Raw genomic sequence first — 18,735 nt, forward strand, 5'->3', positions numbered from 1 at the left:
TTATTCCTTGGAGTGTAGGGGAATGAGGGGTGACCTTATTGAGGTGGATAAAATCATGAGGGGCACCGATAGGATGAAGGCGCAGTCTTTTTCCCGGGGAAGGGGAATTGAAAACTAGAGGGCGTAGGTTTAGGGTGAGAGGGGAAAGATTTAAAAGGGACCCGAGGGACAACTTCTTCACACAGAGGGTGGTATGTGTATGGAACGAGCTGCCAGAGAAAGTGGTTGAGGCAGGTTCAATAGCAACATTTAAAAGGCATTTGGATAAGTACATGGGTGGGGAAGGATTAGAGGGATATGGGCCAAACACGGGCATTTGGGACCAATGGGAGGGCAGCATGGACTGGTTGGGCCGAACGGCCTGTTTCTGTGATGTATCGCTCTATAGAAACGTAAAACATAGAGGATAGGAACAGGAGGAGGCCATTTGGCCCTTCAAGCCTGCTTCATCATTCATTACGATCATGGCTGATCATCCAACTCAAGAGCCTAATCCTGCTTTCTCCCCATAACCTTTGATCCCATTCGCCCCAAGTGCTCTATCCAGCCGCCTCTTGAATACATTCAATGTTTTGGCATCAACTACTTCCTGTGGTAATGAATTCCACAGGCTCACCACTCTTTGGGTGAAGAAATGTCTCCTCATCTCCGTCCTAAATGGTCTACCCTGAATCCCCAGACTGTGACCACTATGACTGTTTGACTCTAATAGGCTGTAAGATGCTTTGGGATGCCCCAATGTTATAAATGTAAATAATTTAATTCTTCCTTGGACAGTGGGTGTTAAAAAGAGTTCAGCAGGTCCGGCAGTGTCTGTGGAGAGAGAAACTGAGTTACTGTTTCCTGTCCTGACGGTTCTTCTCCAGAGCTGGTGGTGAGGGAGGTTCCTGCGATGATACTGATCCTTGGCCCACACTAGCTGCACACAAGCTCAGTGCCGAGGGGTTGACCTGTGTTTGGATTGGGTCTGGGAGTGGGGAAGAGAGGCCAATGAGAGACATTGCGAAGGGACAGGAGGGAAGTCGCAGGGCACTGGCCAATATCCAGGGTGACCTTTGACATTACGTTTCCTGATTGCTATCTCTCAAAATTTACATTTGGGTATTTTTCTCTCGGAGAGGTTTAAAGACTACACATGGAATCCCTACAGTGCAGAAGGAGGCAATTCGGCCCATCGAGTCTGTACTGACCACAATCCCACCCAGGGTCTATCCCCATAACCCCATGCATTTACCCTAGCTAGCCCCCATGACAAGGGACAACTTCACATGGCCAATCCACCTAACCTGTGGGAAGAAACCGGAGCATCCGGAGGAAACCCACGCAGACTCTGCACAGTGACCCAAACCGGGAATCAAACCCAGGTCCCTGGCTCTGTGAAGCAGCGATGCTAACCACTGGAACATCGAACTGAGACACCGATTTATAACATCAGTTTGATCCAGTTGTTGGTTGTGTCACATTGACTTTGAGTTTTGAACTGTCTGGAATTAACTTTGTTCCTCCGCCTTTGAAAATTGCCAGCTCCATTTCAGTAGAATCTTGTTGGTGGTTGTAACTTCTTTGGATCAGCAGAGTCTGGGACAAGGTGAAGCATTTGATTTCTCTCACTTGGCAGGGAAAGGGAGCAGAATGTTATTGGGCTCACAATACAGACAGAATAATGCTCTGTGGACAAGTGTTCAAATCCCACCTCGGCAGCTGGGGGGCATTTATAAATCAGGAATGAAATCTTAACCTTCTTCATAAATCACGACTCTCTAAATCCTTCAGCTACGTTCACTAATGTCCTTTAGGGACGGAAATCTGCCGTCCTTGCCCAGCCTGGCCTACATGTGACTCTAGAGCCACAGCAATGTGACTGACTCTTAACTGCCCCTCTCAACTTTCTCAGCAAGGTACTTTGTTGTATCAGCTATTCCAGAACAAGTCACCCGTGGATGTACCTACACCTTACGGACTGCAATGGTTCAAGAAGGCAGCTCACCACCACCTTCTTGAGGGGAATTAAGGACACTGGCTAAGCCAGTGATTTGTGGTCCAAACACACAGTTTTAAACCGTGTTGTTTCCCATCAGGGTTTCATTCTGGAGAGATGGTATAAGTGTTCTACTCTTTGGGAGAGACACTAATTCATATATTTCAATGTGGATCCAACTCTTGCAACCTGACCAGCTGTGAGAATCCGTAGGGATGGGATTGGTAGACAGTCAGACTGGGAAATCTGTGGGAGTTTCCCTCCTGAGGGAATACCATATCCTGGATGTGGTATTCCAAGGCCACACTTGGAATACTGTGCGCAATTCTGGTCACCCTATTATAGAAAGGATATTATTAAACTAGAAAAAGTGTCCAAAAAATTACTATGATGCCACTGGGACTTGATGGATTGAGTTTTATACGGAGAGGCTGGATAGACTGGGACTTTTTTCTCTGGAGTGTAGGAGGCTGGGGGGTGATCTTATAGAGGTCTATAAAATAATGAGGGGCACAGCCCAGCTAGATAGTCAATATCTTTTCCCAAAGGTAGGGGAGTCTAAAACTAGAGGGTATAGATTTAAGGTGAGAGGGGAGAGAGACAAAAGTGTCCAGAGGGGCAATTTTTTCACACAGAGGGTGGTGAGTGTCTGGAACAAGCTGCCAGAGGGAGTAGTAGAGGCGGATACAATTTTATCTTTTAAAAAGCATTTAGATAGTTAAATGGGTACGATGGATATAGAGGGATATGGGCCAAATGCGGGCAATTGGGATTAGCTTAGGGGTTTTTTTTAAAAAGGGCAGCATGGACAAGTTGGGCCGAAGGGCCTGTTTCCATGTTGTAAACCTCTATGACTCTGGAGGCAGTGTCCAAGGAACATTACTTCAACATGACAATCCATATTGTTGGCACGGTGGCGTAATGGCACACCCATTGTGGCACAGTGTTCAGCGCTGTTGCCTCACAGTGCCTGGGAATCCACCTAGGTTCGATTCCCAGCTCGGGTCACTGTGTGGAGTTTGCACATTCTCCCTGTGTCTGCGTGGGTTTCCTCCCACAGTCCAAAGATGCACAAGTTAGGTAGATTAGCCATGCTAAACGTGTGGGGATAGGGCGGAGGAGAGGGACTGGATAAGATATTCTTTCAGAGAGACAGTGCAAACTCGATGGGCGGAATGACCACCTTCTGCTCTGTAGGGACTCTATATAACTGGCTGTCTAAATCAAAGGAAAGGACAAATATGCATTTCTATTTGCAGCCTGGAATGTTCCAGTGAATTATAATCGCTGTGTAAACCAAGAACTGGGCCACCCACTTTGTGCACAGCAAGATCCCAGAATCAGCTGTATAACTGGATAAGAGGAAATGTTTGTGTTGCAGAAGTTTAGTCCCCCTGTGAAATGTAACAGACAGCAAATGGTTTGCATTTCAGAAAGAAAGGCCCAGTTTGCTATGTGTGAACTCTTTGGCTGTTTCTGTTCCAGGGATTTACCTGTCTGATCTCACCTACATTGAGGCAGCATTTCCACTCTCACAGGATGTCTTAACGAATAAACATCGCTCTGATCAGATCAACAACGTTCTACAGGCTATCCGTGACTTTCAGCAGAGCTGCGAATACGGTAAAAGCCCGTCTGCCTGACACACTCGTCCTGAATCGAGAATGTGGCTGTCTTCACTTTGAATCTTTCTCGTTCGCCTCTCCCTCTCCCTCTCCCCATCTCCCTCCCCCCCCTCCCTCCCTCTCTCTCTCTCTCTCTCTCCCTCCCTCCCTCCCTCTGCCCTGCTCTCTTTATCTCTGTCATCAGGGAATGGTCTGGTTAGGAGTGGACACTGTGTGAAGGGTGGTTAAGAGATGATTTTCAGTAATTAACCCATTGTGTTCCAGGAAGTAAAGCCTTCCAGCTGTTCTGATAGAATTGGATAATCACAAGACAAACATGTCCCAGCCTGATTCTCCAGCCGGAACCCAATGGTCACTGACCCCAACAACAGGAGTGAGTGTGGCCAGGCCTGAGCACATCATCCCCCGGGCACCATACCCTGGGTGGGGGAGGCGGGCTGGGGGGTACGGCCTCAGTGCCTGGGTTCTGGAGCGGGGGGGTGGTATTGGACTATTTTCCCCCTGATTTTGGGTGTGGTGCTTGGTGACGATGTGCTGATTCTGGGCCACAGTTACTCCAGGATAAGAGTGACTATCCGAACAAATGGTCCAAAGGGCAGATACGTCCATTCGGACTGTGGCCAATCCCAATAGGGGCTGATGGAGGGGGGTGATGTGGCTGGAGAGAGTTGTGAAGCGAGGGTGTTGGGGTTCTGTGTGAATCTGAGCTGAGTCCTGTGTGATTTCTATAACCTGTGTGTGGAATCTGGGATCTGCTTGGGGGGATGAGCTCAGTAAGAAGTCTCACAACACCAGGTTAAAGTCCAACAGGTTTATTTAGTAGCAAACACCACTAGCTTTCGGAGCACTGCTCCTTCGTCAGGTGAGTGGAGAGTTCTGATCACAAACAGGGGACGGAAAAACACAAACTCAGTTTACAGAATACTGATTAGAATTGGGGATGAGTTCAGTGCTGCCTTTGAAGGTGATGATCTTGAATCTCCGCACTGATTATCTAAAATCTCCCCCAATATACTTGATTTGTTAGATCTGTACAGGTACAGTCAGCTGGGAGTGACGGTGGGTGTTCTGGGGGTTGATTTTCTCCATACAGCCTCTTCCCCTCTGCTGGTATTTACTATAATTATCGGCACAGTCTGGGAATAAATCATTCCCAATCCCATGATGACAGACCACAGTAAGATGTAGCTTTCCTCTGTATTCCACCCTGAGAACTCCAATCCTGTGTATTCAGAGTCAGTGATGCACACACAGCCCGATGTGCTTCCCACAACACTATCCACAAACAATAAGACTCTCTGTTGAAATAACCTCTCTGCTCCCCCCTGCCCCCCCCCCCCACCCCTCTCTGTGACTGCCTCTCGGTTTCTCTCCATATTGTTCTGGATTTTTTTCTAGATCTCCCCAGCCTGCCCCATGTACAGGAGTACCTGCTCTCCGAGCGATACATTGAGGAGCTGCAGGGATTCTCTGACCAGGACAATCACCGGTGAGTCAGCTCGGTACCAGAATAAATTCATCCAAACCACATTCACCCAGCTGCTGGAGGAGAAGAGCTTCACAGACCAGGAAGTCCATCCACATTCCAGAACCTTCCAGAGCCCAACCGGATCAAGGAGAGGATTGGGATTTGTCTTTTTTGGCTTTGGATGGGGAGGAGGGGGGGTGAGAGTGAGGCGGGGGGGTTGAAGGGATTTGGGGGGGGGAGCGGTGAGGGGTGAAGGGGTGGGTGGGGGGAATGCAGTAATCTAGGACGCGGATAGATGCCGTTTTGAGGGAGTTTCACTCGGCATCGAGCTCGGGGAAGATGCTGCAACATGTCCCTCAGGTGAAAGTGTCTCTCCGTCACTCCGGCGCCCCTGTCTCCATCGTCCCCCATCCTCCCCTGTCCTCACCCCGTCTGCCCCCATCCCCCCATCTCCCCTCTGTCCTCCCCGTCACCCCCACGTGCCCCCTTTTCCCCCATCCCCATCCCCCCATTTCCTCCCCTCTTGTGCCCCCCGTTCCCTCCTCCCTGTTTTCTCCCCCTAATTCCCATCACCCCCACCATCCCCCATCCACTCGGGGTCCCTCTCCGGCCCCCCCCCCCCTCCCCCTCCCCCTCCCCCCCCACCCAATAACCCGGCACCCTGTATCTCTCACCATTAGCTGAGCGAGTCCCTGGTTTGGTGTGAAGTGTGGGTGTATTTTACAGATCTCTGAGTGTTTTGGATTTCTCTACAGATTGTCCCGGATGATTGAACCTGCGGCCTGTGTTCAGCATCACATCCCCAAAAGCAACTCTGTCGGTGAGATCCCCCCCTGTTCCTCCACAACTAAGTTTACATTAGCCTTACATTAACACTGCAATGAAGTTACTGTGAAAATCCCCCAGTTGCCACACTCTGGTGCCTGCTCGGGTACACTGAGGGAGAATTTAGCATGGCCAATCCACCCTAACCAGCACGTCTTTCGGACTGTGGGAGGAAACCACAGCACCTGGAGGAAACCCACGCAGACATGGGGAGAACGTGCGGACTCCACACAGACAGTGACCCAAGCCGGGAATCGAACCCGGGGCCCTGGTGCTGTGAGGCTGCAGTGCTAACCCACTGTGCCACCGAGCTGCCTGTAAAGATAACGTAAAACTGTTCCCAAACTGCAATCCGCAGCTTTGGAGAAGGGGAATAAATAACTGACCTCACCCTGCTGGAGATCCTTGCCCCAAAGAGAGACTCTGTCATTTGTGTAGCGCCTTTCACTCTGTCAGAATGGCCCAAAACACTCCCTAGCCAATGAAGTACTTTTCTCCTGTAGCTACTGATGTAAAGAGGCAGCCAAGTTGTGCACAGCAAGATCCCACTATCAGCAGAATGATAATGATGAGGTGATTTGATTGAGGGGTAAATATAGACCAGAGGTTAACTCATTTTTGATATAAATAGTACAACTACCCAACAGAGCCTCAATTTAACCTCCCACCTGAAGCACAGTGCCTGGGAGAGTGCAGCACTCCCTCATTACTGCCATGGGAATGCTGGCCTGGATCCTGTGTTCTGGACTGGCATTCGACACGGCGTGACCTTCTGACTCAGGGTTGAGAGTTCAGAGCCACAGCTGATACTCCCCCCACCCCCGAGAGGGTGAATGGCCCCACATTCCAGGATGGACACGATCCAGACCCTCGCTGCCTGTGACAGAGTCAGTGTCAGCCTGGGGGAGATCTGGAAGAAATCTCCACAGTTAGTTTGAAACTCAGTCATTCTAATCCCAGGGCAGATTGTGAGGAACTCTCTCCCCTTCTCTCTCCCTCAGGTTCTCTCTCCCCTAGTGAAATAACTGACCTCTCGGAAGGCGGTGCGATGGTCACGTGTCTGCGTTTGATGCGGGGACACCGGAAATGGCGCAGCGTTAGTTACAAGTGAGCGATGGATTCTAATCCTCAGAATCTCAGCGGGTGGTCAGTTCTAACCTTCATGTTTTCGCTGGTTGGAATGGCAGCTAAACGGAGTGGGAGGATCGGGCTGTCGGCATTGAAAAGTTCTTTTTATTTATTCGTCACGAGTAGGCTTATATTAACACTGCAATGAAGTTACTGTGAAAATCCCCTAGTCGCCACATTCTGTACACTGTTTGGGTTCACTGAGGGAGAATTTAGCACGGCCAATGCACCCTAACCAGCACATCTTTGGAGTGTGGGAGGAAACCCACACAGACACCGAGGCACAGCGCCCGTGGCCCCACAAGGCCCATGGTTCCGTGAGATGCCACTTCCTGTGGTCTTTCTCCCTCCCCTGCTGCCCTCTCTGGGGCTCCTCCTGGGAATAAAACCAAAGTCAAGCTGGGTTCCTTCTGAGTGAGTGGCTCCAGGAGAGAGGGAGGGGGAGGGAGAGGGAAGAGGGAGGAGGAGAGAGGAAAGGAGGGAGAGGTAGGGAAGGGGGGAAGAGAGAGAGAGGGAAAGAAGGGCGGCGGGGGGTGGAGACAGAGAGAGAGAGAGAGGCCAAAATTGGTTCCTTATATTTATTTCCAAATATCCAAAAGATACCAAGAGTGTCGGTTCTTTTCACTTTCTGCACTCGGAGCTGGGGGAAAATTCTCTGTTTGCTGAGGTGTTAGTGTGGGGATTGGGGGGGGTGGTGCTGGGGTTTGGGGGGGGTGGTGCTGGGGTTTGGGGGGGGGTGGTGCTGGGGTTTGGGGGGGGTGGTGCTGGGGTTTGGGGGGGTGCTGCTGGGGTTTGGGGGGGGTGGTGCTGGGGTTTGGGGGGGGTGGTGCTGGGGTTTGGGGGGGGTGGTGCTGGGGTTTGGGGGGGGGTGGTGCTGGGGTTTGGGAGGGGGATGCTGGGGTTTGGGGGGGGTGGTGCTGGGGTTTGGGGGGGGTGGTGCTGGGGTTTGGGGGGGGTGGTGCTGGGGTTTGGGGGGGGTGGTGCTGGGGTTTGGGGGGGGGTGGTGCTGGGGTTTGGGAGGGGGATGCTGGGGTTTGGGGGGGGTGGTGCTGGGGTTTGGGGGGGGTGGTGCTGGGGTTTGGGGGGGGTGGTGCTGGGGTTTGGGGGGGGGTGGTGCTGGGGTTTGGGAGGGGGATGCTGGGGTTTGGGGGGGGTGGTGCTGGGGTTTGGGGGGGGTGGTGCTGGGGTTTGGGGGGGGTGGTGCTGGGGTTTGGGGGGGGTGGTGCTGGGGTTTGGGGGGGGTGGTGCTGGGGTTTGGGGGGGGTGGTGCTGGGGTTTGGGAGGGGGATGCTGGGGTTTGGGAGGGGGATGCTGGGGTTTGGGGGGGGTGGTGCTGGGGTTTGGGGGGGATGCTGGGGTTTGGGGGGGGTGGTGCTGGGGTTTGGGGGGGATGCTGGGGTTTGGGGGGGGTGGTGCTGGGGTTTGGGGGGGGTGGTGCTGGGGTTTGGGAGGGGGATGCTGGGGTTTGGGGGGGGTGGTGCTGGGGTTTGGGGGGGGTGGTGCTGGGGTTTGGGGGGGGTGGTGCTGGGGTTTGGGGGGGGTGGTGCTGGGGTTTGGGAGGGGGATGCTGGGGTTTGGGGGGGATGCTGGGGTTTGGGGGCTGAGATCAGGGTTTGGGGTCAGGGGGCTGGGTTCAAGGTTGGAGTGCAGCCCTGTCTGCTGTGCGTCTCCCTCTGTCTTTGGGAATTCCATGTGACACACAGCCTTTCTCTCCCGGCTGAAGGATTATTTTATTTGCTGGCGTTACTTTGTGTGTCTCGGGGGAAACGCTATTAGTTGACGGGGCCTGAAGGGTGACTGGTTTGATTCTGGAGTTTAGGGATCTGCTGATTAAATATCTCTCTGTGTTTCTCCCACGGCCTCACAGAACGAGACGAGTACCCAACACGGAACACCGGAGTGCCACGTTCCCTGGCTGCCGGCCTCGCAGTCTCCTGGATGACAGTATAATGGAAGAGGATTTATCGTGGATGGTGCAGGATGTGGGAGAGCCTTCCTCTGAACATTCCACAGGTGAAACCTCACCCAGGCCCCTGCCTGGTTAGATAGCTCCTCACTCTGTAGCTTTGCAGCCATAGAATTATCATAGAATCCCTACAGTGCAGAAGGAGGCCATTCAGCCCATCGTGTCTGCACCGACGACAATCTCACCCAGGCCCTAACCCCACAACCCCATGCGTTTACCCTGCTAATCCCCCTGACACTAAGGGTCAATTTAGCACGGCCAATCCACCGTGGACTGTGGGAGGAAACTGGAGCACCCGGAGGAAACCCACGCAGACACAGGGAGAATGTGCAGCCTCCACACAGACAGTGACCCCAAGCCGGGAATCGAACCCAGGCCCCTGGAGCTGTGAGGCAGCCGTGCTAACCCACTGTGCCACCCTTGAGAAATAGACAACAAAACCCTGAGGAACTTTAAAGCAGGTGGGATCCTTTCCGAAGTGCAGTGACCGTTGTAATGTCGAATTTGCACGGCAAGATCCCACAAGCAGCAATGAGATGATGACTGTTGCTTTGTAGATGTAGGCTGAGGGACATTTTTCATTTGACTTTCTTATGCATTTTACTGTTTAATAAACAGTTGACCAGGTCACCAGGATGAATTTTCCCTCTGTTAATCACCTAATGACTGTGGGACCCAATGGTTTAACTTTTCATCCGGAAGGCATTATCCCTGATTGTGCAGAGCTCCCTCACCAGCACACCACGGTGTCAGTCTGGATCAGATACAGAGAGCAGGAATATTGGGCGATTGTGTTTTTTTTTATTGTTTGGGATGACTTATCCAAACTGGGAATCGTTAAAAGCACAGCTAATGGTAAACGTGAGGGAAGTTTGAAATCCCCGCTGTCATTCTGCAATTTGGGGAAAGATGTGAAGACAAGTGAAGAATATCCCAGATGTTTCTGTGATGATTTCAAACAAGACCAATGTTTATTAAAAGTAAAACGCACAGAATCAAAGTAAAAATGTCCTTAATGTTAATGGCTATATAGAGTATCTTTAAATTTACCCAGTTCCAAATCCCTCTATATTCCTAATATCAGTGTTCAGCTTCCCGAAACAACATCCCACAGGTTTTAGAATTAGAAACAAAATTCTTCTTAATTCGTCCATGGGACATGGGTGTCACCGGCTGGCCAGCATTTATTGCCCATCCCTGAGGGCAGTAAGTCAACCACACTGCTGTGGCTCTGGAGTCACGTGTACGCCAGATCAGGAAATCATAAGTTCGTCAGATACAGGAGCAGAATTAGGCCCTTCGGCCCATCAAGTCTGCTCCACCATTCAATCATGGCTGATGTGCTCCTCATCCCCATTCTCCTGCCTTCTCCCATAACCCTTCAATCCCATTACCAATGAAAAATCTGTCTAACTCCTCCTTAAATTTACTCACTGTCCCAGCACCCACCGCACTTTGGGGTAGCGAATTCCACAGATTCACAACCCTTTGGGAAAAGTGGTTTCTCCTCAACTCTGTTTTAAATTTGCTACCCCTTATCCTAAGACTATGACCTCTCGTCCTAGAATGTCCCACGAGAGGACGCATCCATCCACTTCATCCAGACCTTTTGTCAACGTGTATACCTCAATTTGATCTCCCCTCATTCTTCTAAATTCCAGAGACTATAGGCCTAAATCAAGCAATAGTTACCACACCAGGCACTTGTATCTTCTGCAGTTGCTTCCAACTTTGGATAGAGACAACTGGCTTTTCAAACAGACCTACTGCAGGCTCAGCTTGTTGGGAATGGACACAGCTTCCGGCTCCGGGCTGCGATCTCAAACTGGCTCCCTTACATAGGGTAAAATTGCCCCTGATAAACTGTTTTTCCTTTTGACCTTCCCTTTTCTGAACTAATCTTGCGAGAAGGAACCTGTAATAACCTTTATTATATGAGATTATCCTTTAGATTGTAAGAGTGAAATTCACTATCTTCTCTTTTCACCTTTTACCATCTTTATTTTAAGTTTTGACACTCTTTCCCCATTGTTACCCACTTGCCTTGGGTAGACATTTGTTTACAGTATAGCTAGGCTAATCAGCATATCAAACCTTGGATCCACTAATCCAGCCAACCTGACTTTCTACAATTTCCATTTTAAAATAGTTTTATTTTCCTTTAACCGTACAACCACCAGAAATGCATCCCCAATTACAGTTTCCATATCATCACAATTTCATAGAATTGCTGCAGTGCAGAAGGAGGCCATTCACTCCATCGAGTCTGCACCAACCACAATCTCACCCAGGCCCTATTCCCATAACCCTCATATTTACCCTGCTAATCCCCCTGATACTAAGGGGCAATTTAGCATAGCCAATCAACCTAACCCGCACATCTTTGGGCTATGGGAGGAAACCAGAGCACCCGGAGGAAACCCACGCAGACATGGGGAGAACATGCAGACTCCACACACTGTCACCTGAAGCTGGAATTGAATCTGGGTCCCTGGTGCTGTGAGGCAGCCGTACTAACCACTCCAAACAGAATGTAAAGCGAGTTTATTTTACTTTCTCATAGAATCATAAAAACCCTACAGCACAGAAAGAGACCATTCAGCCCATTGAGTCTGCACTGACCACAATCCCACCCAGACCCTACCCACATATCCTACGTATTTACCCATTAATCCCTCTAATCTACACATCTCAGGACATTTAAGGGGCAATTTAACATGGCCAATCAACCTAATCTTTGGACTGTGGGGTAAACACAGTAAGTCTGATAACACCAGATTTAAGTCCAACCGATTTATTTGATAGTAAACTCACAAGCTTTCGAGGTTTCCCTCTTTGTCAGGTTCACCTGGTGTTGTCAGACTTCTTACTGTGTTTGCCCCAGTCCAACGCTGGCATCTCCACATCATGACTACTGTGGGAGGAAACCAGAGCACCCGGAGGAAACCCACACAGACAGTGACCCGAGCCGGGAATTGAACTCAGGTCCTTGGTGCTGTCAGGCAGTAGTGCTAACCCACTGTGCCACCGTGCCACCCTGAACAATGAACACTTTGGGGGGATCGAAGTGATGAACAAGTGGTTAAAGTGGATTTCACACCCCCCCCCCACCGGCCAAATCCCTGCCCGCATTATGGAGGGAATGAAATCTGAGGAATATAGAACGTTGCCTCCTCCTAGTCTCCGTGTTCCTCTGGCACTGACACTGTTCAGAGAAACCCACCAGCTCCAGAACACAGAGAGACCCAGTGGTATTTTTGAGACAGGCTGGTGATAGTTTTCTGTTCCAGCTCCCGGGGAGCAAATATAGAATGTTTGGGGCAATTGATTGAGGCTTTTTTTGGGATGTTGGAAGGAACTGATAGGACAGTTACAGAGAGAGCAATTGCAGAGAGTCTGACTCATGGTCTCCATGCTGTTTATGGGGTCTTGCTGTGCACAAATATCTGACTCATTTCCATCCTTTGTAACAGCATCTAAACTTTGAAGTTATTTCAGACGTTCTGAGGTTTGGAAACGTGTTCTTGGAAAATGTGTCTTCTGTTTTTCTATACAAGCCTTGATGGTGGCGGGCAGTGAGTCAGTGACCCACGCCAACGCAACATTTCCACTTCACACACTCGCACCTTCCCATCCTCCTCACAACCCACACTTCCCTCCTTCCCCCACCCCTCACCTGCCCCCTGACCCGGCCCCCGTTCCCGCTGACCCGGCCCCCGTTCCCCCTGACCCACCCCATCTCCTCCCCATTCATGGCCTTGGACCCGCCCTGGCCCCTCTCCCTCTCTCTTCCCATCTCCCTCTCTCCTCCTCTTCCTGCCGCCCCCCCCCCCAGTCCTGGCGCTGTGCTGTTTGGTGAAGTGGGCTCGAGTGGCCAAGCCTCCTCCTCCTAGTCTCTGTGTTCCTCTGGCACTGACACTGTTCAGAGAAGCCCAGCAGCTCCAGAACACAGTGGTATTTTTGAGACGGGCTGGTGATTGACACTTTCTGTTCCAGACTCCCTGGAACAAATCTGCAACGTTGGAGAGGGGAATTCCTGGACATCCTTTGAAAGGTGAGTTTTGGGGAAAAGCTGAAGTGATAATGAACGGTTACGGCTGACTCAAAGAACCAGCTGAGAATTTGGAGTGAGCCCCACACGGAGATCAAAATAAACTCGGTTTGTATTCTGAGGAATATCCAAGTTCAGATGATCATTTGATTTAAATAGTTACATGGGTATGATGGGTATAGAGGGATATGGGCCAAATGTGGGCAATTGGGATTAGCTTAGGGGTTTAAAAGAAAAGGGCGATGTGGACAAGTTGGGCCAGTTTCCATGCTGTAAACTTCTATGACTCTATACAGACAAAGCATACCATTCATAGAGAAGGAAATGAGAGGGTGCAGAATGTAGCGTTATAGTCATAGCTAGGGTGTAGAGAAAGATCAACTTAATGCAAAGTAGGTCCATTCAAAAATCTGACAGCAGCAGGGAAGAAGCTGTTCTTGAGTCGGTTGATGTGTGATTTCAGACTTTTGTATCTTTTTCCTGACGGAAGAAGGTGGAAGGGAGAATGTCCGGGGTGTGTGGGTGCTTTCTGAGGCAGTGGGAAGTGTAGACAGAGCCAATGGATGGGAGGCTGGTTTGTCTGATGGATTCTGAGTCTTTTATAGTTGCAGGTTAAGTGTTTATTGGTAACTCTGTATGTGTACACAGGGTATAGTCCAAGCTGTGAGTTAACTCCAAGCTTGTTCCACACAGGTCTTTGTCCAGCCCACAACTGACCCTCGTCTCAGATCATGTGTCTCCTTCCATCACATTGTAGGCGGTACCTTTTCTCACATTAACCCTCACTATGCCGCATACCCCCTGTGCTACAGACATGGATTCGGACATTATTAGCCTTGACTGTCTCCCTGCCAATATTAGACAGTCGATTCAAGCTTTCTATCTTGTTCATGTGTGGACAAGACACAGGAAGTGATGGTGTAGTGAGATTGTGTCCCAACTCTGGAGAAGGAGCTGAGATTACTGGGAGGAACAGAGAGGGGTGCGGGGGGAAATTGCCAGATTGGGTCCCTCCCCAATAATGTGGGCTGGAACGGCAGTGTTACACCCCCTGCAGAGAGGTGAAATAATGATGTGTTTGAACTTGGAAAATGGAGCTTCATGTAATTGTTACTGGAATAATTAACGCTAACTTTACTCTAATATATCCCAACTTTATTCTGCCTTGACTTACCCAAACTTTACTGAGCTCTGTGCTAACGTTACACTATCTCGATCTACACAAACTTCACTCTCCCTTGATTTAATTCCCAAATTTTACTCTGCCTAGGTCGACGCTATCTCAGAGTTTGCGAGTACGTCCACAGGAAGGGGCTGTGACCATTGAAAGCACACTGAGAAGGAAGACAATCCTCAAAGGCGGCAAGAAGCCAATGGTAAGGAGAGCGAGGAAATGGCTGTCGTGTTATCCTGATCCTGGGGGCGGGGGGTGCCATTGTCAGGGGGGTGTTGGCGATGAGGGGGAGAAGGTGGCGGAGGTGGGAGCGGGTGGGGGTGCGGGTCATATCCATCAGTAACTGAGCTGTTTGCCCGGATCGGGTTGTGTTCCGGGCAGTTTCTGATTTGGGAATGTGCTTTTGATTTTCTGTCCGGTGCTGGCAGTGGAAATGTTTTTCACAATGAGGTGAGACACAGCATCCTGCTGTCCTCATACTGACCTGACTCCTCGTAAAATAACACACTGACCCCTGGGTTTGTGTTTCCCCGCCAACTTACATGACACAGTAAGAAGTCTCACAACACCAGGTTAAAGTCCAACAGGTTTATTTGTAAAAGCCACAAGCTTTCGGGGCGCTGCTCCTTCATCAGGTGAGTGGGAACTCCCATCCACTTGACAAAGGAACAGCTGGTTCTGAAAGCTAGTGGACTTTAACCTGGTGTTGTGAGACTTCTTACTGTGATTACCCCAGTCCAATGCTGGTATCTCCACATCATGACCTTGTATGACCTCAGGGTGCCCCTAAGTGCTTCACAGCTAATGAGGTACCTATAGAGAAGTGTGGTCACTGTTATAGCGACACTGTGGCAGTTTGTGCACAGCAAGCTCCCACAGCCAGCAACAGTCAGACTTCAGTGATATCAATCCCAGCCCCAGGATACCGAGGAGAGCAGCGAGACACTGTACAGGAAGGCTCAGCCTGGGAGGGTCACCCCAGGTACGGGGCTCAAGTCAGACTCTGTGATGAGCCACAGCTGACATGAGGGAGATGCCGTCTGCTGGAAATCCCAAACCAATCTCAAACGCTGCTTTAAACAGTGGGAGGCACTGTGGCACAGTGGTTAGCACTGCTGCCTCACAGCGCAAAGGGACCCGGGTTCAATTCCCGGCTCGGGTCACTGTGTGGAGCCTGTACATTCTCCCCGTGTCCACGTGGGTTTCCTCCTGGTGCTTCGGGTTCCTCCCACAGTTGGAAAGACATGCTGGTTAGGGTGCACTGGCCGTGCTAAATTCTCCCTCGGTGTACCCGAACAGGCGCTGGAGTGTGGCAACTAGGGGATTTTCACAGTAACTTCATTAACATTGCAATGTAAGCCTACTTGTGACACTCATGAATACACTTAAGAAGAAACTCCCTTAAACACAGTCTAAGCTGAGAATGATCCTGTCTCGGTGCAGGTGTCACTCTGGACTACGTACTGGGTTGCTCTCTGTGGCAGTCAGCTGCTCTTCTATGGAACCAAATCACTGAAATCTTCCAAAAGGAAACAGGTCAGTGACCCCCAGACACTGTGATTGGATTTAATTTATTATTGTCACATTGTATTAGTGTACAGTGAAAAGTATTGTTTCTTGCGCGCTATACAGACAAAGCATACCGTTCATAAAGGAGAGGGTGCAGAATGTAGTGTTACAGTCACAGCGAGGGTGTAGAGAAAGATCAACTTAATGCGAGGTGGGTCCATTCAAAAGTCTGACAGCAGCAGGGAAGAAGCTGTTCTTGAGTCGGTCGGTACGGGACCTCAGACTCTTGTATCTTTTTCCCGGTGGGAGAAGGTGGAAGAGAGAATGTCCGGGGTGTCCCAGTGGGGGGTCCTGGATTTTGCTGGTTTTCGGTGTGGTTCAAACACAGTTATTGAACCGGGGTCCCTGGCGCTGTGAGGCAGCAGCACTAACCACTGTACCACCCATTTAGGAAAAGCTGTCATTCCCATTACAGCCTCCGTTACAGTTCCTGCACGTTCCGGTTCCGAGATGTTTAGTACGAGGGAGTAAAGTCCATTCAGGCAGGCACTGTCCCCAGGTCAGAGGTCAAAGCGCTGAGTTCATTCTCTTTCCGGTTCGATTCGATTCAGTTTTTGTTCTCCGGTTATTTTCCAGTGAGTAAATTTCTGGGTTTTTTTTGGGCAGTTTAATTCGCGCTGGTGTAAAAGAGTGTCCGTCATTGGCTGGATTCCGTTACTGATGGGTGATCCGGATGTGAAAATGTTCCAGCTCTCAGATTCCAAACACGGTGAGTTCAAAATCCTCATCATCGCATCAAAACTGCTTCTTGTTCAAAACCCAGAGAATTCCCTTACAGTGAGGGTGGGGGGGGGGGGGGGTGCAGGTTGGTTGAGAGACAGAGAGGGAGGGTGATTGGGAGGGTGAGAGAGAGAGGAAGGGGTGGTTGAGGTGTAAAGGGAGTTCTGTTCGCAAAGTATTGAGGGATTATCTCGCTTGGTGGGATTGGTTAAGAAATGTTTGCATTTATATTGTGCTAGTGTGAAATGGGACACAAACTTCACAATGGACCTGTGTGTGTGTGAGGCTGTGCGCGCGCGTGTGAGGCTGTGCGCGCGCGTGTGAGGCTGTGCGCGCGCGTGTGAGGCTGTGCGCGCGCGTGTGAGGCTGTGCGCGCGCGTGTGAGGCTGTGTTGCTGTCTAGGTGACCAGTCAGTCTGTCTCTATGAAAATGGCAACATTACTATTTGGATGGAGAATGAAGAAGGGAGCCTGACTTTGGCCCAAGCCTGTGGGAACAGCCGGGTTTCCCGGGACTCAGTCCGCTCAGAGTGCTGTCGGAAGCTGGATTTGTAAACGGCACTCGGCTTCGGTGAGCTGTGAAGTCTCTGATGGGAAAGAGCAGGGACTGAGTAACGCTTGGACATCCCAGCGTCACAGCTCACTCTCTCCAGACGTTCCTTTCCAGTTGTTTTCTTACTTTCTTCCCCTTACCCAATGAAGATTGTGACCTGTTCCCCGAACAGCCAGTGACAGCCCCAAGGTAGAAGTGTTGTGTTCAGTGAGACCAGGAATCTGACTGGGTTAAGCCCCAACCTCAACCTGTTTCCCTGCTCCTGCTATCTGTGTGTGAGCCTGCAGTTGTGTGTGTGTCTATGGAGGGAGAGTATGGAGAGGTTCTTTGCCCATGTTTGTCATTAGCGATTGCTAATGTGTGTCCATCAACACTGTTCAGGAGTGAGGTTCAGTTGTGTCTTCTGCCCTACCGGCCAGTTTGTGGTTTCACAAATTGAGGATCTGGCGGGGGCCTTTCCAGCTCTCAGCTCTACTTTAATGATCTAAACTTGGCTCCACTCTCTCTCTCTGTTTTCCCAGCAGGGACTTGCTATCAATTTCATGCAGGGAGTAGTCTGGATGCCACACTCTGGTTCAGACACCTTAGCCAAGCCTGCAAGCCTCACAGGAACCAGGTGAGTGTTACCTGCTGAGGGACCCACTGATTTAAAGGGGAGAATGTCTTGTTGTGTTCTTGAGGTGGTTGTGCTGATAGTGAGATTCAGTTCCTCTTCCTGGGAGCTGCTGCACGTGGACCAGGATGCAATGATTTGATTTGATTTATTATTGTCACTTTACGGTGAAAAGTATTGTTTCTTGTGCGCTATATACAGACAAAGCATACTGTTCATAGAGAAGGAAAGGAGAGATTGCAGAATATAGTGTTACAGTTACAGCTAGGGTGTAGAGAAAGATCAACTTAATGCGAGGTAGGTCCAGTCAAAAGTCTGACAGCAGCAGGGAAGAAGCTGTCCTTGAGTCGGTTGGTACGGGACCTCAGATTTTGGTATCTTTTTCCCGACGGAAGAAGGTGGAAGAGAGAATGTCATAGACAGAGTCAATGGACGGCTAGACTTGCGATCTTATCTATTCCCTTCATAATCTTATATGTTTCTACAAGATTGCCCCTCATTCTTCTAAATTCCAATGAGTGTAGCCCCAGTTTACTCAGTGTCTCCTCATAAGCCAACCCTCTCAACTCCAGAATCACCCTAGTGAATCTCCTCTGCACCCCCTCCAGTGCCAGTGTATCCTTTCTCAAGTAAGGAGACCAAAACTGTACACAGGACTCCAGGTGTGGCCTCACCAGCACCTTATACAGCTGCAACATAACCTCGCTGTTTTTAAACTCCATTCCTCTAGCGATGAAGGACAAAATTCCATTTGCCGCCCTAATAACCTGCTGCACCTGCAAACCAACTCCTTGTGATTCCTGCACAAGGACACCCAGGTCCCTCCGCACAGCAGCATGCTGCAATTTTTTAGCATTTACATAATAGTCCATTTTGCTGTTATTCTACCAAAATGGATGACCTCACATGCCGGTTGCTCTGAACTGGTTTAACTTGTGTTGCAGTCTCCACCGAACCTGATGTCTTTTGATTGAGTGAGAAAGACAGTTGGAGGAAGATGTGAGAATCGTGATGTGACTGGTGGATTTTCCTCTGAATGAGCTGGATTTTGGGAAGCAGATGGAAT

At 50.2% G+C, this 18,735-nt stretch overlaps 2 protein-coding genes across 2 annotated transcripts in view; both read left to right on the forward strand.

Annotated features, from left to right (window-relative positions):
- LOC145340105 (ras-specific guanine nucleotide-releasing factor RalGPS1-like) overlaps positions 1-7,007 on the forward strand; it is a gene marked incomplete at its 5' end in the record, with an annotated part of 43,091 nt that extends 36,084 nt beyond the window's left edge. The window contains 4 exons of the mRNA XM_080184530.1: positions 3,464-3,601; positions 5,002-5,092; positions 5,827-5,891; positions 6,898-7,007. Coding sequence (XP_080040656.1) covers positions 3,464-3,601; positions 5,002-5,092; positions 5,827-5,891; positions 6,898-7,007 — 404 coding nt within the window. The remainder of the gene's footprint in view (positions 1-3,463; positions 3,602-5,001; positions 5,093-5,826; positions 5,892-6,897) is intronic.
- Positions 7,008-7,333: 326 nt separating this feature from the next.
- LOC145340102 (ras-specific guanine nucleotide-releasing factor RalGPS2-like) lies at positions 7,334-18,713 on the forward strand. Its single transcript, XM_080184527.1, has 8 exons — positions 7,334-7,341; positions 8,892-9,037; positions 12,987-13,044; positions 14,312-14,417; positions 15,659-15,751; positions 16,391-16,493; positions 17,578-17,672; positions 18,614-18,713. Exons 1-8 carry the CDS (start codon positions 7,334-7,336, stop codon positions 18,641-18,643), a joined length of 639 nt encoding a protein of 212 aa, XP_080040653.1. The 3' UTR covers positions 18,644-18,713.
- The last annotated feature ends 22 nt before the right edge of the window (positions 18,714-18,735 follow it).

The sequence above is a fragment of the Carcharhinus amblyrhynchos genome, unplaced genomic scaffold (genome assembly GCF_965287045.1).
Source record: "Carcharhinus amblyrhynchos unplaced genomic scaffold, sCarAmb.v2.hapA scaffold_779, whole genome shotgun sequence".
Classification (NCBI taxonomy): Eukaryota; Metazoa; Chordata; class Chondrichthyes; order Carcharhiniformes; family Carcharhinidae; genus Carcharhinus; species Carcharhinus amblyrhynchos.

Bases quoted from the DNA above. Each gene is read 5' to 3' on its own strand.
- LOC145340102 (XM_080184527.1), top strand. The intron at 9,038-12,986 runs GTGAAACCTCAC...TTTCTGTTCCAG, and splicing joins TTCCTCTGAACATTCCACAG to ACTCCCTGGAACAAATCTGC. The intron at 14,418-15,658 runs GTAAGGAGAGCG...GTCTCGGTGCAG, and splicing joins AAGGCGGCAAGAAGCCAATG to GTGTCACTCTGGACTACGTA.